The 21,937-nt window shown below is 41.2% G+C and overlaps 1 protein-coding gene across 2 annotated transcripts in view; it reads left to right on the forward strand.

Moving 5' to 3' along the window:
• The window catches only part of ESR1 (estrogen receptor 1), a 279,658-nt gene that overhangs the window by 178,169 nt on the left and 79,552 nt on the right, over nucleotides 1–21,937 (forward strand). For both annotated transcript variants that reach the window (XM_004601103.2, XM_055136027.1), the window contains exon 6: nucleotides 15,364–15,502. In XM_004601103.2, coding sequence (XP_004601160.1) covers nucleotides 15,364–15,502 — 139 coding nt within the window. The remainder of the gene's footprint in view (nucleotides 1–15,363; nucleotides 15,503–21,937) is intronic.

Here is a 21,937-nt window from a genome sequence, read left to right on the forward strand (position 1 = left end):
AGATGATGTTAAATTTACATAATTCAAGCAATATTACATTCAAATAATTTTATAGCTAAAGAGAAATAGATGAATACTTTTAATCTATGATCATATTTAGAGCTATTTTTATAGATTGTATAACCTAACATTAAATTTTACAATATCCCAAATGTTCTTGCATTTCTAGTGCATTCTCTCTCTCTGTCTCTCATTCCTTCTTAAGTGCACACTCTTGCTTTCTTGTTCTTCACATAGCAACTCTTCCAGTCCATTTGTCACCCTATTACATCCTGCTATAGTATTCTCCTCTCACACTTAGTCTGAGACTGTCTCATTCCTTGTAATAATCATCAACTCTTTTTTTAATGAGAAATTGGAGACTTTGCAAAAAGGTTTTCCAATTACTGTACCTACTAGTAGAAGAAAATTCATTGGCATTCTCTTCATCTCATTAATTTGTTTACCTTTTACCACCATTAATTTGTTTACCTTTCCCACCATCCCAAGAATTTTCTCAGTCCTCACATTTAGTAGCATGGGGGCAATGCCGTCAAAACACAGTCTCTGTGCTCTATCCATTTCCACTCTCGTGAGCAATACTTTGTAGAGAAGAGCCCCCATAGGCTTAAGACATACTTTGTAGGTCATTCTCCGTCAGTGTGAGCCCTACTCCAGTAGTTTTCTGTTCCTTGGAAACAAAAGACACAGAGCCAGAAAGAGGCTGAGCATGCTCTTCGTGCAGGAAGCCTAGGTTTGATCATCAGAACCACCTGGTTCCTGGAGAATTCCCAGAAATATCTCCTGTGCATGGAATCAAGAGGAGTCCTTGAAAAATGCTTGGTGTGGTCCCAAAACCAAAGTAGGCGGGGGTGGGGGAGAAGACAGAGGAGACAAGGAAGAGGAGAGCCAGACACAGAATCACAGGATACTCTGTAGTCATGGGGACCCACTGGGCTGAAGCACCCCGAGGCCCAGAGAGCCAAGGACGGCCAGTTTTCTGAGCTGTTGTTTTCTGTTTCTGGTGTTTATGTTAATTTTTTTCTGTTTGGGGGCCACATCCAGCACTGCTTAGGGATTACTCCTGGCTTTACGCTCAGTAATTACACCCATCAGAAATTGAACCTGGCTCAGCTATCTGCAAGGCAGACACTTTGCCTATGTACTATCTCTCTAGCCCTGTGATTTTTTTAAGCATCCCAATTAATGGTACTTTGTTTCAGACACCCCTTCAGATATTATTTTTATTAGGCAATATGACCAGAGTGACTGTTGGAATCCTTACGCAGTTGATTTTATTGATGGAACCCAAGGCTAAGATAGTGGCCATGTTGAGACACCAAGAAATCATTTGTTTTGAAGGTAATTAGCATTGTGGGCTAGCCACTTTATTTTTAGAGTGGTTGCTTAGTGGCCTGGCAAGATCCCCTATGTTCATAAAAGGATCGGATACGGATTAAAGAAAAATCAATGTTGGCATCCTCCTCTCCTTATGTCCTTTCTCTGCAGTGGTGATAAAAGTTGAATGATCACTAACTTCAACTTTTTGAAGGACTGGAGCAATAGCAGAGCAAGTAGGGCATTTGCCTTGCATGAAGCCGACCCAGGTTCGATTCCTCTGTCCCTCTTGGAGAGCCCGGCAAGCTACCGAGAGTATCCTGCTGTCCCACCTGCACAGAGAGCCTGGCAAGCTACCTTTGGCATATTTGATATGCCAAAAACAGCAAGTCTCACAATGGAGACATTACTGGTGCCCGCTTGAGAAAATCAATGAGCAACAGTGAAAGTGACAGATCACTAACTTCACATCTTGAGAGGGGGAGATTGAAGTCATTTATCTCTTTCTTCCTTTCTTTCTTTGATTGCTTGTTCTCTCTGAGGCTGAAATTTGTGTAGGTTAATGGGAATAGTAGAGGCAACAGGAAATTGTAGGATGAACAGAAAGGGAGAAACAACCTCTCTAGATAACTCCCCCCCCCCCCAGTACAACCTCTCTAGATAACTCCCCCCCCCCAGTGTTGGTAAGATTCGGGGGCCTTCCTGATCCAGACCTGCTGCCTTGTGCTCCTTTGGTGAGGCATCATGTCCTTTGACTCCCAATTTTCCAGACAAGTATTTCAGAGGACACTTAATTCAGCATTTCTGTTACTTAGGGAGTTTTCTATTTACAACATTTTAGCCAAGTTGAAACATCACACTAGCCTATAACATCATCTAGCCTACAACATTCCTTTCTTTCTTTCTTTCTTTCTTTCTTTCTTTCTTTCTTTCTTTCTTTCTTTCTTTCTTTCTTTCTTTCTTTCTTTCTTTCTTTCTTTCTTTCTTTCTTTCTTTCTTTCTTTCTTTCTTTCTTTCTTTCTTTCTTTCTTTCTTTCTTTCTTTCCTTTTTTTTTGTTCCTGGTGCATTTCAGAACTTTCTGATGTCTCTGGGCTATTGACCAGAACAGATATAATTCATTTAGCTTTTAAATGGAATGTGTGGGTGTGTGAGAAGCCACACGCCCCTCAAATTATCAGTCATCCATTTTGGTTTCTTTGAGGGACTGGCCTCGGATGCGGGATGGAGCAAGTCATCCTCACGCTTTTGTTTGGGGACTCTCTAAAAGTAGATGGCCTGCATCCCTCTTCATCTTCGTGTTGATGACATTTGTAGTGTTTACTGGGAGCATACATTGTCCTTGGGAAACTCAGACAACTCCTACGTAGATGTGGGGGAAAAAAATGTATGTTCCAGGGTACAAGTGCTTGTTGACTTTTCAAATGCCGCTGTCGTCATGCTCTTTGTCGGGACTCAGAATCGCTCCCCAGTACGGCCTTCCTGTCTGCCTCACAAAGCAGGTCAAAGGACAATCATAGTGCTTCACTTTGGAGAGTTCAGTCGTGTTTTCCCTTCATTAATTTGCCATCTACTCTCCGAAATAGAAATTAATTTCATTTACTTTTTGTCCCCCGGTTTTCATGTTGGAACAGAAATGGATTTCTTTCTGAGCCAGGAAAGGCCCCCAAATGAAGCAGCAGTTGATCCAGTTGCCTTTGCTGAATAAAAATAAAAGACTTTCAAACTAGGCTGACTAGTAGCGTTTTGTCCTTCCGAGGAGGATTTTGACATGAGAGTGTAAAATTTCATAATCTCAAGACAGAACAATGATGGCATCTGAAGGAGTGATAGAACGGTTTAGTTGGTGAATTAGGAGAATGGTGTGTGAAGGGGAGGAGGGTGGGTGAGGTGTGTGTGTGTGTGTGTGTGTGTGTGTGTGTGTGTGTCTGTCTGTCTGTCTGTCTGCCTGTCTGTCTGGAAAATCGAATAGCGGAGAGACACTCTTTTCAATCCATCAGCTTCTCCACAACTCTTCTCAAATGCTTGTTGTCACGACAACCATCTCTTCATAAACGAAGGCTCCGAGTGCAATACAGATGGGTGGGTGACAAGGTAGAGTTACCATCTGCTTTGTTTTCTCAGAGTGATTTGTATTTTTTTGATCCCCCAAGTCTGATCTTCGCATTGGAAAGTCTTAACTGTATTTTCTTTCAGGAGTGAGAGAGAGGAGATTAATTATCTTTTGAGAAACAACTTCCGTATTTGTTTATCACATGTGATTAAATGGAAATGAGAAAGGCCAGTTCATAATTAAACAATGAAAACAATGTACTGATTGTAACAATTTATTCCTCTAGTGCCTTTCCAAAATCTGGTAATGAGAATTCAACAGTAGAATCCTAAGTGAGGTTGGAAAACGTACGAATGAGATGACAGTTTTCCCAGGAAACAGGTGAAACCGTTGCTGCATTTGAACACTATATTAATATTGGTGCTCCCAGGCAAGCGAGCGGCCTGCAGTCTGTGAAAATCTCTCAGTCGTACATTCCAATGAAGAGGAATGCAGAAATTCTTTAGGCAAGGGAAATAGTTCCTGTCCCTAAATCTGAAGAGAATTTTACCAAATAAAAGCAAGAGGCACAGGTCAACATCTTCCTCTCCTTTACAAAGATGAAATAACATTTTCTTAATCATCCTTACTATTAAAACTGAAAAAAATAGATTTTTTAAGGAACAGTAGCATTTCACAATTAATCTATGCTGAGACCAGAATTAATCTGTGTGTAATGTTTGAAGCGATAGCACAGCAGGTAGAATTTGCCTTGCACATGGCCAACCCGGGTTCAATTCCTCTGTCCCTCTCGGAGAGCCTGGCAAGCTACTGAGAGTATCCCACCTGCAGGGCAGAGCCTGGCAACCTCCCTGTGGCGTATTCAATAATGTCCAAAACAGTAACAGTAAGTCTCACAATGGAGACGTTTCTGGTGCCCGCTCAAGCAAATCAATGAACAATGTAACGACAGTGCTAACAGTGCTAATAGTGTCTGAAGAAACAATCCCTATCAATCTCATTAAAGGTCTGTGGTAAATTCCTCAATTTAAGGAAATATTTTATGAAATTCCAATTTAAGGACACAAATAAGTTTCCTCTTTGTAGCATCAATAGTTTAAATATGCTGAAATCTATTATTCTAAATCTTTAATTTTTGAGATACCTTTGATAGTTACCTTGTTTGTCCTCCTTAGAGAAGTTATATAATTACTCACTAGATCTGAGATCATTTCTTTCCATAAATTCCTTGTGACTTATACATAGATGTGTAAACATACTTAGACACTCATCCATGAGTAAAGTGTAACTGCTGTGTCTCCCACACATGAATTCATATAGAGAAGCACATGTGATAACTAAACTTTAAATGTGGGTTTATACCCAGAAGGACAGGAACTTCCAGAAACATCCTGAACTAGAATATTAAGACACATCTATGAGAAATTTGAACACTTTTCCAAAGGAGCATTCTAAGGACTGTGGTCCTTTGAAAGTGGTTCTGGGAGGGGGATGAAAGCCAGAATCTATTGCACAAACATGAATGCAGTTCTCTCTTGGATTTTCTTCCACACCGAGGAGTCTGTGCTAATCCCTTTGTAAAATCCTTTCAGAGGTGAGACAACCTGTATTTGGTTTATACTTTCTATGTGTCTTGTGAGAGAGGGGTCTCAAAATCTCCCTAGATCCTTTCAAGCAAGCTCTGTGCTGTGATATTCTGTTTATTATCCACTACCCAGCCACCGCCATGCTCTAGGCCGCTTTCTGGACCCTGCAGCCGCTTTGTGGCAGCATGACACAACAGAAGACATTTAATACCCATTTTCCATAATTTCTGCACCATATTTGATGGGGTTCAAATATCACGTGAATCATGGGAACACCTGTAAGGGCAACTGGAGGCCGCCCTAAAAGCCTCTCCATCCCTCTCAGAGAGCCCTGCAAGCTACCGAGAGTATCCTGCCCACACAGCAGAGCCTGGCAAGCTAACTGTGGCGTATTCAATATGCCAAAAACAGTAATGACAATGGGCCTCATTTGCCTGACACTGAAAGACCCCCCCCCATATGGGCAGCACTAAGACAGATGAGCAAGGAGAGGCTGATAATATCTCAGGGACCAGGGACGAATTAGACTGCCAAAACGAAGAAAGACTAAAACCTCAGATAAACGTGGGGGAAGAAGTGGGAATGTCTACAAGCAACACAGTGTGTTTGCATCTTGGATGTGCCATAGGAAACCACTTTTCTATCTCTAGTGACAGTGATTCTCAGGCCAGGCTGTGTGAAGTTCTTGTGCAGCATCTGACAAAATCAGTCATGTCATAAATGTCTTAGTTTATTGAGTACCATAAAATGTAGAACCTTTTTTGCGGGGTCCAGCTTGGAAATGTTTGTGGATATGTAAAGATATCCTGACTTGTACTATCTCTAATTCTTGGTTAGCTACATAGAGGGTATTTAGGGTTTATACTTTTTAAATTTTTATTTATTTATTTAATTGACTCTCAGTGAGATACACAGTTAGAAAGTTGTTCATGATTGAATTTCAGTCATATCACATTCCAACACTTATCCCTCCACCATTGTAAATTTTCTACCACCAATGTCCCCAGTTTCCCTCCTGCCTCCTGTGCCCCTACCCCGGTTTGTACTGTTATAAATGAAGAGCACTGTAGCACTGTTGTACTGTCGTCCCTTTGTTCATTGATCTGCTCAAGTGGGCACTAGTAATGTCTCCATTGTGAGACTTGTTGTTACTGTTTTTGGCATATTGAATAAGCCATGGAGAGCTTGCCAAGCTCTGTGGTGCAGGCATGATACTCTCAGTAGCTGCTGGGCTCTCCAAGAGGGATGGAGGAATCGAACCCAGGTCAGCGGCATGCAAGGCAAATATGCTACCCATTGTGCTATTGCTCCAGAAGCTTGAATGAGCCATGGTACTACATTTAAAAATATCAACCAAAATTAACCAAGGTACTTCATTTACATCATCGTCGTCGTTATAAATGAAGTACCTTGGTTAATTTTGGTTGATACTCTTAAATGTAGTACCATGATTAATTCAAGCCTCTGGATTGAATTCTTCAATCATTATTTGAATTAATTTGCTATCCACTGTGCTAAATGGGGCTCGAGCAGGCACCAGTAATGTCTCCATTGTGAGACTTGTTGTTACTGTTTTTGGCGTATCTAATATGCCATGGGTAGCTTGCCAGGCTCTGCATATTTTAAAAATGTCAACCCCTGGTGCCCGTGCCTCCATCACGGATGTTGAGAGCTTAGCATTTGCTTTGAGAGCCACTTGATTTGTCAAAGCTGGAGAAGATCTCTCTCCAGCTGTCTCAGGACAAATGAGGAGATCAAGCCCATTGTGACAGGAGGCTGTACTCAGCAGCAAGCCGGCCACCGTGGATACCGGGGTGTATGACTCCAGCTGCTTCCTAACTTGCTACACATCCGGAAATGCTTCGAGTGTCATAAAACCCCAAACCTGTATTTTTTTTCTCATTTCTTTTGCATTTGAGTTTAGAAGAAATATAATCCTCATGATCTTGTTTGATGTCCAGGAAGTCTTTTATCCTTTTTATTCATCCTTAGATACATATGTATATATATATATATATACATATATATGTATATTGGTTATATATGTACTGGCTATATGTGCATTGGTTATTGGATATATAGAGACATGTGCATATGCATGTATATGTATATATATATATATGTATACAGAAAGCACAATGTGATATCTGAGGACAAACACCAAAGTGCCCAATTTCAAGTTCTCTATCAGAAATATTTTAAGACCAACCATTTCCCTAGGCACTTTATAAAAGTGATGCTCCTTCTATTTTTGTTTTTTTGGGGGACACACACATCAGTAATCAGGACTTATTCCTGGCTCTGTGCTCATGAGTCACCTCCTAGTGTGCTTGGGGGACCAGACAGGGTGCTGGGGATCAAACCCAGGTTGTCCCTTTGTGAGGCAAATACCATATTTTCTGGGCTATCACTCCAGCCTGTGATACTCCTTCTTGTTGAGCAAACTACGTAGGCCTGTTGGGATGCATCTGGGAAGAGAACAGATACTCTTGGGAGTAATCACACAGGGACACCTGCAAACACCCTCAACTTTCCAAACACTCTCTCGGGGAGGCAGGTCATGGTCCTTTCCAGATGTGAAACTTTCCAAGACCTCAGGCCTTGGGTCACAGAAGCTCTTCAAGCCTGGTCTCCTGGAATTTTCAGCTCATCTTCTGTTCAAGAAAGAGGGGTCCATCCCCTTTCTGTTAGGGGCTTGAGTGGAGGTGTTCCCTCCAGACATTGGAAGGGAACCCTGTTGGAAAGGGACTTGGAAACGCTTAGTCATCAGGCCGAAAGGCAAGGTCACTGAGGGCCCTAGAAGGAACTGGGAGTTTGGAATTTGTACAGTGGCCAGTTAGTCTTCTGATTGTGTAAGAATCAGTGGGGGGGATTTTTTATTTTTACTGTAAATGGATACGCATAGGGCTAGTGACATGGACTGGCTAAGGTAATTGCAGATATTTGCATTGTGATTCACAACATTTCCAAACAAATGATACTCAATTACCTCCAATTTCATTTTATAGTAGTGCTTGATCCATAGAGTTTTTTTTAAAATTTATTTTGGCGATGAGTATACTGGGGTCACTCCCGGCTGTGCTCAGGGCTTATTCCTGGCTCTGTGCTCAGGGGTCACTCTTGGTGGTGCCAAGGATCAAACCTGTGTCTGCCAAGTAAGTGCCTTACTCACTTTATTATGTCTCTTGCCTCTATATTTTATTTTCTAACAGTGGCAACATGGTATTCTTTATTTAAATGACTAAAGTAACTTCCTTCCCTCCTTCCCTCCTTCCCTCCCTCCTTCCTTCCTTTTTTTCCTTCCTTCCTTCCTTCCTTCCTTCCTTCCTTCCTTCCTTCCTTCCTTCCTTCCTTCCTTCCTTCCTTCCTTCCTTCCTTCCTTCCTTCCTTCCTTCTTTTTCTCATTCCTTCCTTTGGTGATTTAATACACAGCTTTAGCCTCCCATGTGCGAGATAAAATTGTTCCATTGCTGAACTTCACCCTGACATCCCTTATATTTCCCAAACTCGTTTCTTTAAAAATAAAAAAATTAAATGTTTTTGCTATCAAGAGAAACAACTAAAAGTCTTTTAATGTGAATGTCATAACTTTTGATGGGTCTCTTTATGAGGCACGTGCATATAAAAGAGAATCCAAGACACTGGGGAGGCAGGAAGTTATATCAAAGTATACTATGGGGTACATGGGCTGTAGTCTGGTGTTGCACTGGTATTTTATGAAGGCAAGAATTGCAATAAGAAACTCTGAAGAATGTTTAGTATTGATTTGGAAACATATAGCTAATTGTTACAATTTCTGTTCTATGGGCTTTTTCCTAGGAATCTCAATGTTTTTACTGTTGGTAGTTATCATTGCACAACTACAATCTTTCTCTTTTGTCTCTTTTCTTTCTTCTTCTCTTTGTCCTTCTTCTTTTCCTTCCCCTCCCCCACCATCCTCCTCCTCCATCTTCTCCTCTTCCTCCAAGTTTTTTGTTCTTATTTTAATTGCTTCTTATTTTACTCTTTTACCGTGTCTTTGTCATCAAGGGGAAAACAGATGTATTATTTAAACCTTCTTTCCATGGAGTTAAGGCAATACAGAAAGAATGCAATAGACAATTTCATAACTGACATTTTTGGAGCACAGTGGGGTCACCGTATGACTGAAAACATAATGAAGTTCTTTGAAGGTCAGGAAACTAATATTTTTTCCAGTGCATTTATTTGCTAAGAGAACCAACAACCTGGCTTCTAGTTTTACAGATAGAACACTCCCCAGCAAAAAGTTGCTCCCTTCCCCACCCCCCACCCCCACCATTCATAGCTTTGCTACTGATTTTGAACTGCCATGCATTGACTCCCATGGAAATAAAAAATGTCAGTACTCCAGCACTTAATTTGTCTCTTGCCTTTACTGAGCCCCATTTTGATCTAGCTTTAACTCCACAGCAGTGCAGATCTGTGTACACATTGTATTGTCTTAGTCATTTTGTCTAAGCAGCGTTGCCCACTTTTCCTATCATCCGTAAAAGAAGGACAAACCTTATGGAAGTCTGATTCTCTTTCCTGCTACACATATTGTCTGAAGTCAGGATGATTATGCTCTGAAAAAGTATTCTTTGCAAGTTGTCGAGGTTGACAAAGGTGTGTGTGTATATATACAAACAAGATGCTGGTTGATCTCAAGGAAGGGAGCTCTGAGATGGGGTGTCTCCTCATCTTGGTATTATTTTACTCAAAGAGAGCTAAACTCTCTTTAAGAGAAATAAATCTTGTTTATGAATAAATCTTATTTTTATAAATTATTTATTTACTTATAAATCTTATTTATGAGTTTAGTTTGGGTATATATTTCTGTTGTCCTTTTGAGACCCCAAATATTGGAGTGAATCTCAGAGAAGTAAAACTTTCTTGAGACCTCAGCTTTGTGCATACTGGTGTCTGGGTTTGGTGTATCCCAGGAGCACTAGATACTGAGGAGAGAAGCATCTCCCCCTGCATCAGGAAGTGTCTGCCAAAGCAAACTTTGTCCCTTTTAATCCAATGTACTGGTAGAAAAATCACTGCAGGTAGCAGAGATACCTGTCCTGCTTTCTTCCCAGAAGAACTGAAACCCAATCACTGTCCTTGAATTCTTCAGATTTTCTTATAGACAAAACTGCCCACTCACTTCCCCAGTTGCAATTCGTGCTTTATATGAATGGTCCTACTTTTTTCCAACAGGAAGGCACTTACTCAGATGAAGTCAACTCTTGCTTCAGTTTTGGAAGGACTAAGAAATGGAGTAGTAGGGGGGCTGGAGTGATAGCACAGCGGGTAGGGCGTTTGCCTTGCACGCAGCAGACCCAGGTTCGATTCCCAGCATCCCATATGGTCCCCCGAGCACCGCCAGGAGTAATTCCTGAGTGCATGAGCCAGGAGTAACCCCTGTGCATTGCTGGGTGTGACCCCAAAAACAAAAAAAAGAAGAAGAAATGGAGTAGTAGGTGCCATAAGTTTGGATTTTTTTTTCTTTTGAAGGGGTTTTGGGCAACATCAGAATTACTCAGGGCTTACTGCTATCTTTGTGCTCAGGGATCACTCCTGGAGCTCTGAGGACCTCCCTACAGCAACTGAAGCCTGAGTCAAGTAATTATGACCAGTGTCCAGGAGTAGATATATTTCAGAGTTAATCAACTCCCAAATATTAGGAGCATAGCATTAACAGTCTTTCTGTGTTTAACCAAAGAACATTGCTTTATAGTAAAATATAAAAAGGCTATAGGGGAAATAGGAAAGCAGGTACAAATACACAGCACTTCAAATACAAAGTACTACAAATACGAAGTTCAGAATTACCAGAAAGTTTGGCTTATAAGCAATCAAGACTGACTTGGGGAACTGTGACAATGAGAGGTAAAGCACAAAGGACAGGGGTCAGAGATAAACTTCTACTGAATTAGGCATGCTAGAAAGAGCACAGTAAGCTTCTCTGGGAAAAGGAAAAGGGACTATTCACTGATGAAGCCTAAAACACATACGGTTATGTCCAACACCCATAAATTTTGACATTTAGAAGCAGAATTTGATAGAATCTCAAGCTCCTCACAAGCATTTTACCTCACAAGATGGACAGAAGATAATGTTATGCTAGAAGAATCCATGAGGAGGTGTGCAGCATCATCATGAGTGAAGTGGAAGTTCAAACCTCAATGTTTGTGTGACTCACCACAGCAAGAGTCTTGGCAAACAGTAGGCTGAAAGCTCACTTAAGGACTCATTGGTCAGCTTCTATCTCCACCGTTCATTCGAATATGAGGGGCATTGAGTAGGGTGTCTAGGGTTCAAGTGACCACTCCAGATACTGATGGGCTGTGAGGCAACTGTGGCTTCACCTGTTTCGGTTGGGAATGTAAAATGGAACAGTAACTCCAGAGTTTTATGCAAAGCCAACTAAGTCACGAAAAAGACAAGTATTAGATGACTTCACCTGGATGTGCAATGTAGGGAAATAATGTGGTTGGCTAGACAAAGCAAAACAGAACATGACAAGACGTTAGCGACAGAACTAAGGTAACCTGAGAGGGAAAAGGTGAGAAATAGGAGAAAACGTGGAGAGGGTTTGGGAGAGGGTGTGTATTTTTATTTTTTTTTGCTGGGGGGAGTGGGGCAAGTAATAATAATAAGTATGAGAAATAATAAAAATATGGGGAGTGAAGTTTTCTCTAAAAAATAAAATAGAATTGTATAGCTTGATAATTTCTTTAGAAATCCGATATATAACTAGTATATGATCCAGTCATTTTATTTTTAAACATTTACCCAAGGAAAAAACTGAAAGCACATATTACTGCAAATTTTACATACAGTTTGCTCATAGGTTTGTTTATAATTTCCTTATGCTATAAATAACTCAAATGCTCAAATAAATAGTATTTATTTATTGAATAAACCCACATAGTGACATATCACTCAGTAGTCAAGAATCAACTAATTGCATATACAACAACATGCATATATCTCATAATTATTCAGAGTTAGAGAAGTCAAAGAGGTGTGAGACTCTTGTGAAATAAATTAATAGGGTAACAATAGAAAAAAAAGGTGCAATTTTTACTTCAAAAAAATTGAGGGGAGAGGTTTGGGGTTTGATACTTGGTATACCAGAAACCCAAGCATGATCACATCAGCTTTTGCAAGGAGGGAAAAGACTCTTATTGTAGTCTAGAACAGAAAGGTTGGAATGGTGCTTCCGTCTACCTTCTATTCCTTTGCTTCAGAGAATATTTTATAGGTAGGAAGCTCTAGAAATTTCTGTTCTGTCTAGTTCTTGGATAATAGATGTCTATTTCCAAGATACTTCTAATTGGGTCTTGATTTCATCTGGTCTCCTGAAGAATGATGTATTTTCCTGTGCGTTTCTTCCTAAAACGTAACTTGTGAAAGATATGGGTTCTTGCAGGTTGTCTTATAGGCAAGCAGAAAGGAAGGAGTTATGTGAGTTTCTGTTGGTAACCAGAAAGGAGTTTCTGCAAACAGAATGAGAAAGTTAATACCTTTTGTCTAATCCAATTTATCAATGTCAAGTCATCTCATCCCTTAGGGCCTCTTAGGGCTGCTTAGGGCCACTGAATAGCTAAAAGGAGCTATAAACTTTTGAATCTCTTCTGTAGCTTAAATTCTCTATGTGAATCACTTCCTGTTTGGTGATAGGGATTAAAGGTCTGTACAGAATGACCTGTGCTCCTAAATGTTCAATACTGGTCCGGGACCACCACAACTGCCAAGAAGAACCAGGCAGTCAAAAAAACTATCAAAACTTGAGTGCCTAATCAAGATCATCTGATGTGTTTGCCTTTTAAATACATTCAAATTGGTACTAAAATATGTATCTTTTGTAAAAGTGTGGTGTTTATGAGATAAAATAAAGAAGATATATAAAAATGTGGTTCCAGCCTTAAGAAAAGATAAAGTTATGCAATTTGTGCAACATGGATGGATGGAGAGTATCATGTTGAGTGAAATCAGTCAGAAGAAGAGGAACAGACTCCGAATGATCTCTCTCAGATGTGGGGTATAAAGAAACTTTGTAGGGGAATATCAGATGCCCAAAGGCAATAGAAATGAATAGCAAAATTGGTCTTTAGTAGGGAGTTTGACACTGGAGCAGAGATGAGGGGGATAAATTAGGGGAGGGACCACTAGGAGAAAAATGATGGAGAGAACGGCAGACTGGGGTGGGGAGGTATGGGTGGCAAGGAAACTAGAAACATTGGTGAAGGGTCTTGGACACCGGTGAAGGGATTGGTGTTGGAATAATGCACGCCTGAAACTCAATCACAACTATCTATGTGACATTGTAATTCATGCTGATTCAATAAAAAAATACATATTAAAGATAATTAAATATTAAATTAAAAAATAAATTAAGATATAGTTACGAGAGCTAATCTCTTGGCTAAGACAGAACAAAACATGGGGGGCAGAAGGTGAAAGGAGGAAATTGGACTGTGATGGGTATCGGGGCTGAAGAACCGAGGCCTGGTTAGGAAAGTGCTATCAGCATGAGCAGGTTGTTTGTGAAGCGCTCTGTCATGCTGGTGTAGCTTCGTCTGTACGGTTGGATTTATGTGGTCACTGGATCCAAAGTTTATAATTAATTGCAGCTCATGGGAGGTGGAGGACACTGTGGTCAAGGGCACAGGTTCTGGATTATCTTTCCATCTCTGACCTTAACAAATCCATCAGCTCCTCGAACATCTGTGTTGTTATCTGTTAAAATGGTATTTCCTGCAGATCCCACCTTTGAGAGTTATTGTATGAATAAAGATGAAAATACATTCTATAAAAGAAGCATTAGCATTGCTTCTAATCCATGGGGACTCAAGAAATCCTATTCTTTTCTTTTTCCTCCTCCTTTTCCTCTTCCTTTTTCTCCTTCTCTCCCTCTTCTCTCTGCCTCCTTCTTCTGTCCCCCTCATCTCCCTTCTTCTTCATCCTCTCCTCTGAAACTTTCTAACTTGAATCCTCTTCCTTTGCTCTCCCCCATTCTCTTCTTTCCTTTCTCACTCCTCTCTCTCTTTCTCCCTCCTCTTCCCTTTTTCTATTGCCAGGGATATAGGAAAAAGCTTTAATCTACTAAGTTATTAAATTATTAAGACACAGTTAGTTTATACATCTATAATAAATGTACCACTGTATCACTGTCATCCTGTTGATCGTTGATTTGCTCAAGCAGGCCCAGTAACGTGTTTCCATTTGTCTTAGTCCTGAGATTTTAGCAGTCTCTCTTGACTTGTCCTTCCCAATGGTGCCACATTAGAGGCTCTTCTGGGTCAGAGAAATGGGACCTATCATTGTTACTGTTTTTGGCATATCAGTACACTACAGGGAGCTCTGCCGTATGGGCAGGAAACTCTCAGTAGCTTTCCAGATTCTCCGAGAGGGAGAACTGGGAGGACTAGGCTATAAGATGTCTTGTGGCTGCTTCTGGGAGCTTGGTTTTATAGTCTCTGGATGTTGGCCGTTGATGGGATTACACGGCGCTGGGGCAGTTTCTGGGTGTGATCACCTAGCTACTGGAAAATGGGGGATCTGGGTGGGAGAGACCCAGTCCCAATCCAAGCAGGCTTGGAGATCTTATCCCCGGGTCCTGCACACCTGGGTTCCTGCACTATTTACTACCAGTAATCATAGTATCACTCATTCATTCTTCATGTTATATACCTACTTACACTATTTTATTTATCTTTCTTTTCTGTGTTACAAAAAAGGAGCCTGGCTTAGGCATTAAGCAAAGAATTGGAATTTTAATGACTTTGAGCCAACCCATGCTCCAATTTCTGTTTATTTGAAGCATATAATTTAAAATATTTGTACTTCAGTATTTTCAACAGAAATAGAAATGGGCAGTAACCATCACATAAGACTTTTAGAAATATTTAAGGAGCAGCTAAGTAGAGTACTTAAGTAGAGATAACTCTGTGGGCTGGATTTCATGCTTTGCATGATGGAGGCTTGATTTGATCCCTACCTCTATAAAAGCCCTCAGAGCACTGCTAGGAGCAACCTCTGAGCACTGGGCCAGGAGTAGCCCCTGAGCACCACCAGGTATAGTCCAAAAGCAAAAAAGAGAATCTAGTGTAGAAAGTATACAAGTTTTATGCTTTTACAGGAAAGTTGAAAGTACGGATTATTGTAAAAAGCAAAGTTGGTTGTATGCATTTATACATTTCTGTATATTGATTATAAGGTATCACAGAACTTAATGCCACAATAAAATTCCTTGAAATACTAGGCTTTGAAGAGTGTCTGGACCTTCCTCGTCTACCTGCTATTCCTGTTCATAAAAGATGGGCCCCACCAGTTCAGATGCCTGGTGGCATTCATCTCGTCAGTAGCCGAGAGTTTCATTTGAAATCAGCGGGGTTTCTCCTGTCTTGTTTCAGGCTTCGTGGATTTGAGCCTGCATGACCAAGTCCACCTTCTGGAATGCGCCTGGCTGGAGATCCTGATGATTGGCCTGATCTGGCGCTCCATGGAGCACCCGGGGAAGCTTCTGTTCGCTCCCAACTTGCTTCTGGACAGGTGAGTGACCTGCTGTGGCTTGGCTATTTAGACCTGAAGCTGCAGGAAACTTCCAGAAGCTGGCTTGGATGTGTTTGCTTTACAGAGAGGTGAAGCCATGTGATACAGGCTAGTCAAGCTCACAGAGACTCACGAAGAGCCTTCTCCCGGCCACCATCTCAAATTTGCTCTCTCATTTCATGGTATCTGTCTCAGGTCTAGTTGCAATATTAGAGTAGAAGGAGGCCATAATTTACCAGCTCAGTTGACTATATCTTCTTTGATATATTTGAACATGTATCGTTTTGACGCACTGAGGACAGTCAAAGCAAAGATTGCATTTTGAATCTAAGTATATATGTATGGATACTTGTATAAATATTTACTCCTATAGGTACACACATATGCATGTGCTTGTAGATATACATTATGAAGTGTAAATTCCTCACTTCCTATTTATATTATATAAAAATAATGAACCACCTCGCTGATTAGGATCCAGTTTTCCCATCTTGAAGGGAAGAAATCCCACCAGCGCTCCAAAGGCCACTTTTAGTTTCTATGAACGCCTACAAGTCACTCCATTCTCCAGTGCGCAACCTTACTTAGCACATTCTGTTTGGATTGGCTGGGAATGCAGGTTTTCGTTTCTTTTCCTAGTCTCTGCTTTGAGGATTAGAGGGCAATGATCATTTACTCCAGGCCAGAGACTCTGCCCAGCGCCACGCCCACTGCTGGCAAGTACTCCACATACAGCACCCCACTGAATCACACAGCATTTCCCGGAAAGTTACTTTGCACATTTTCCTTGAAGGAAGTCGATACGCTTTCTGCTGCTTATAAAAGCAGGAAGCTGGCTAATAATGGATCTAGTCCTGGCTGCCTCGATTTCTACCGCAGGTGTTTTCTTGTTTGCTTCCACTGCAAGCTCTTCACTGTGACGCCTCCTTTGGGTTTGCTGATGTAGACTCTTCCTCTCCCAAGTCCTTTCTTTGATTTATTGGCTTTGGGGCTAGACATAGCAGTGCTCAGGGCTTACTCCCGGCTCTGAGTTCCGGGACCACTCCTTGGTTTTGCAGGTTACTGGACATTTAAAAAAAAAAAAAAAAAAAAAAAAAAAAAAAAAAAAAAAAACAAGCTCCATCTTTCCAATCTCGCTTACAGACCTGGGAACTCTTTTTGCCTTTGCTCCTCAGTTTAAGGCTGTGGGCTAGCCCACCCTTCAATTTTCTATATTCCTGCCCTTGGGAGCATCATACTCCACCCCTTCCCTATCTTTTCCTGCCTTCCCTTCTCCAGCTTCCAGTTTTTCCTCAAACACCAGATTTTCTTTATTTTAGGATTTTCATTATTTAAAAAAATTGACTTTAATATTAAAAATAACGGGTTTTCATGGGTATAGTTCCAATACCACATCCATTACCAGTGTGTGTACCCATCCTCCTCCCCCAAGGGCCCTCCCTCTCGACCTCTCCCCAACTCAACTGTGTGAGTCAGTTCCCCTATGAGGTTGTCTTTGGATCTTTGTTGCTACCTGACGTTGTATGTTTAAGTCCCAGCTAGGAGAGATCATTCTGTCTCTGACCCTTTTATTCTGACTGGCTTCACTCAATGTGCTATACTCTAGCTCCATCCAGGTCACTGTACATTGGCACCAGATGTTTAATTGACAAATGTTAGTTGTAATTTTATTGGGATTAACACAGCTTTTGAAAAGCCATGATAATACTGTTCAAGAAGCAGATTTTCTAGGAGGGGGGTGATACAGGAGTGGGGGAAGGATAGGGAAGATAGTAACACTAGTGTAAAAATAATTATTTTATTGAAAAAAGAAAAGCAGATTCTAGTGTTTGTGGACTAGGTTCCCATACCACAGACTCATGAATCTTCAGGAAAGTTTAGTCTTGCTTCTGAAAACCATACTTACACCATATGCTTTTTTAAAAATTTTATTTTATTGAATCAGTGTGAGATATAGTTACGAGCTTTCATGTTTGAGTTACAATCACACAATGATCAAACACCCATCCCTCCATCAGTGCACATTCCCCACCACCAATACCCATATTCTTTTAGCTTTTCACTTTCACTTGACTTTTTCCCCACCCAATTTATTTCTTTTTATTTATTGGCTTTTGGGCCATTCCTAGCAGTGCCCAGGACTTACTCTAGGCTCTGGGCTTGGGGATCACTTCTTGTGGGGCGGGGGCGGGGTGCTTATGTGACGCTCTGGATTCACACCGAGGTTGGCTACATGCAAAGCCAATCCCCTACCCAGTGCATTATCACTCCCACCTAGGATCTTTTTCTTTCTCTTATTTTTTCTAAAGACAGAAACTGTGATTTACAAAGTTGTTCATAGTAGAGTTGTTTAAGGCATACAATTTTCCAATAGCAAACTCACAACCAAGCTCCTTCCCACCCCAAAACCTGCCACCTTGACAGGGATATATCAAATTTATTTCATGTTACTTCCTTCAACAAAACTTAAAGGAATTATCTTAATTATTAATCATTATTATTTATAATTATAATATTTTATATAGCATTATGTATTATATATAATATATTGTATAGTACTGGAGCTATAGCATAGTGGGTAGGGCATTTGCCTTGCACATGGCTGACACAGGTTCGATTCCTCCGTCTCTCTCGGAGAGCCCAGCAAGCTACCGAGAGTATCTTGCCCACACGGCACAGCTGGCAAGCTACCTATGACATATTTGATATGCCATAAACAGTCACAACAAGTAACACAGTGAGTCGTTACTGGAGCTCCCTCAAGTAAATCGATGAGCAACGGGATGACAGTGACAGTGACAGTGATAATAATTATGACATAATTATTGATATTATCCATTAATTAATTTAATGGAGTTATCAAAAATAAGTAAAAGTCAAGTTGTGTTGGTTGATTGTTATATGATTTAACCCATGTAATAAAATAACTTCAAATCATTTAATGCAATATAGTAGTAATACTTATTCTCACTTACATAGCTAAGCTACCAACTCTGGGTTCTAAAATATATTGCATTAAATTTTTACTTTGTACTTGAGTCTTATGGTGGCAATTATCATGTCTTCCTTATCATAAATAAAGTTTTCTTTAAAAAAAATCTACTACTATATTTTAGTTTCCATTAAATAGGTAAAACTTATAAATGTAAAATTTGATAAGGGTGAAGAGAACTAAGAAAATGCAAATGGGAAAATATGAATAGGCCTATAATAGTACAAATTTTTTAATCCTAAGAAAGGGAATATTGATTTTATATAAGAAAATATTATAGGTGCTGCTTTAGTGTCTGCATTGATAAGTAAAAGCATGCAAAAAAGTCTCTGAATGTCATGAAAACTGATCAGACATAGATCAATATGAATCAGACGTTAATTCATCATTGAAAATGTATGAAATCCCTTGGCAACCTAGGAGAAAACACACTTTCTTAATCTAGTAGTTCTCACTACTATATGCACGGTTCGTGAGTGCCAGACTCAGAGACATACGCTGCCAAGCTTGTCCTGTCCTTCAAAGAAGCTCAACATTTTAATGCTTCTTGCAAAACTGGTTTCAAGGCTATAAATTCCCTGCACTGTTGCCTGTCCATGAAGGAAACTCAACCTGCAGTGTTCCTCACCTTTTCTCTTCTCTCCTCTTCTCTGCCTTCTCCTCCACTTTCTACTCCTCCGCTCCTTCCCCTCCCTTAAGTCTGGCTTCCTTCTCTCTTCTTTCACACTTTTTAAAAAAAACGTATTCTGGTTTAGATGCAGTTCACAATACTGTCAACATTTATGGTCTTGCTGTGTGCAGTAACCTCACTGCCATCAAAGAGCCAAGAGCCCCCACCAATAGCCCTGTGTCACTTCTATACTCAGTATTACTCCTCATCATTACCACTCTACTACTCTCTCTTCACCAGTGCCCAGGGGTTGTTACTGAGGTTGCCTATTTTCCTTGTTTTGCTTCCCTAGGCACCACAGATGAGTGAGATCACCTGGTACTTGTTCTTCTCCCTGCAGTTTATTTCTCTCAGCATGAGACTCTCCATTCTATTCACACTGCAGTGAATTGCATGAGTTCCTTCCCTTGAAGCTGTGTAATATTCCATTGTATAGACACGTCAGTCACACTGTCTTCATCTGTTCTCTATATGTCATTGGACCTTGGGGGCGGTTTCCACGTCCTGGCTATTGTTGCACCTCTTCCCTCCGCTGTTTCCCTTTGCTTTCCTCTTCCTTTGCTTTTCACCAGTCTCTCTTCAGCTACTTATTCATGTTTTCTTCTTGGATGCCAGCCTTCTGACACTTTAATCTTTGCGTTTGCTTGTGAGGTTAGTGGTCACCAGCTACGAAACTCATTAAACTCACTTATCCAGGTATTGCCTGTGGATTCTACCCCCACCTATTTGTCTTCATTTTCCAAACTTTCTTGTGGGTTTACTTCCTCTTAAGCATCTTTGCAGTATGAATGGCAACATGGACACATCTCAGCTCATTTCTACTTTGTGAAGTTCTTGGTTTGGAGCTTCTATTGCCTCTACATCAAGATTCCTCATGGTGGACTATTAAATTTCCTTTCTCTCAATTCTTTTTCAGTTTTTCTTTTGGGCCCTCCCAGTTAGTGCTTGGGGCCCCTTGCTAGGCCTGATGTTTAAGACGCAAGTTCAAAGGTAGGGTGGTGCAATGAGAGTCACTCCTTTTTGTACAGGGTATTGAACCAGCACCCCCACGCCCTATGCTATTTCCAGGACATTTATTTATAAGGGTCACCCCAGGGGTGGAACCCGATCGGGGCTCCATTCCGGCGCAGAGGGTGGGAGCTGGGACACGTGGTGTCAAGGCTCGAACTCAAGGTTCCATTCAAGCCAGGCCGTATGTGCTACAACTTGCACTAGGCCCCAAGCTCCCCTACAGACATTTGACTGAACACTTCTTTAGTGCCAGGGATGGTTCTGAGCACTGGACTGTCTTTAGCAGTGTCTCAGGACTTCAACAAGATGCTCAAAGCATGCCCCTTCCCTACCCCTCAGTGACAAGAGAGAATATCTCTCAACATTTTCTGAAACCCGATATAAACACCATCATACTGAGTTTTTCATGATAAAGTTGCTTCAGGCATTCAGTGTTCCAGCCCGGACCCCACCATGAGCATAATCTTCCCTCCACCAATGTCCCCAGTTTCCCGCCTGCCCCCCTTAACAGGCATAAAATAATTTACTTTATATTGTTTGTCACGCACAACAAAAATGGTGAACAGAATGATCAAAAAACAGTTCAGTAAAAGGGAATTTGTGAAAATTGTCCTACTTCATGGGCTAGAGTGATAGCACAGCGGATAGAGTGTTTGCCTTGCACGTGGCGACCTGGGTTTGATTCCTCCGTCCCTCTTGGAGAACCTGGCAAGCTAATGAGAGTATCTCATCCCTTCAGCAGAGCCTGGCAAGCTCCCCATGGCGTATTTGATATGCCAAAAACAGTAACAACAACTCTTACAGTGGAGATGTTACTGGTGCCCGCTTGAGCAAATCGATGAACAACCGGACAACAGTGCTACACTATAGGAGCTGGGGACCTGGGACAATTCAGTATCTTGATGTCTCTTTCAAAATTAGTTGTGGAGCTGTGAACCTAGGCCATTTCTATGCCAGAGAAACTTTATTTAAACACTCTGATTTACAGAACTATGGTCGGTGTGGGTAGAGACTGCTGGGTCTTTTGACAGGGTAGGGACCCTTTCCAATAAAACTCCAGAGTCCTCAGGCATGAGAAAATATATCCCAAGTTTTTTCTTTTTTTTGCTTTTTGGGTCACACCCAGAGATGCACAGGAGTTACTCCTGGCTCTGCACTCAGGAATTACTCCTGGCGGTGCTCATATAGGATGCTGGGAATCGAACCCGGGTCGGCCACATGCAGGACAAATGCTCCTCCTGCTGTGCTATTGCTCCAGCCCCATCTTCCAACATTTTTAAAGGTTGAAAACTACTACTCTAGATTTTCCATTGTCAGAGCTCTGTAAACACTTGCCATATCCCTAACTGAAGACTTTATCTTTCACATCAGGCATATTTCTTGTCTTTTCTGCTCTATGAGTGACATCAACATTCACCGGGACACAGAAGCTATATAATTTCCACGAGCCATAGATTTCACTCCTCACTCCACGCCGGAATACCTCTCGATTTATTTCCGAACTGCTTTGAAATCCATGCCACCAGCCCTGGTCTCTGTACCCCTGCCCCAATTCCCGAAAGGAATGATCTTCCTAGTTATTGCCTCTGCCCTGCTCTTTCTCTGAGTCATCCTTTCTCTGCAGAAGCCCATGTGGGGTGGCCAGGGCTCTCTTTCAAGGGCACAGCTGGGATCCTCATGCTTTCTGACTCGGCTTCTGAGGTGTTCTGTTCTTTAGAAGGAACTGTCTAGACTCCTTATCTTGCTGCTCATGAATCTCTAT

The sequence above is a fragment of the Sorex araneus genome, chromosome 4, assembly GCF_027595985.1.
Source record: "Sorex araneus isolate mSorAra2 chromosome 4, mSorAra2.pri, whole genome shotgun sequence".
NCBI classification, from domain to species: domain Eukaryota; kingdom Metazoa; phylum Chordata; class Mammalia; order Eulipotyphla; family Soricidae; genus Sorex; species Sorex araneus.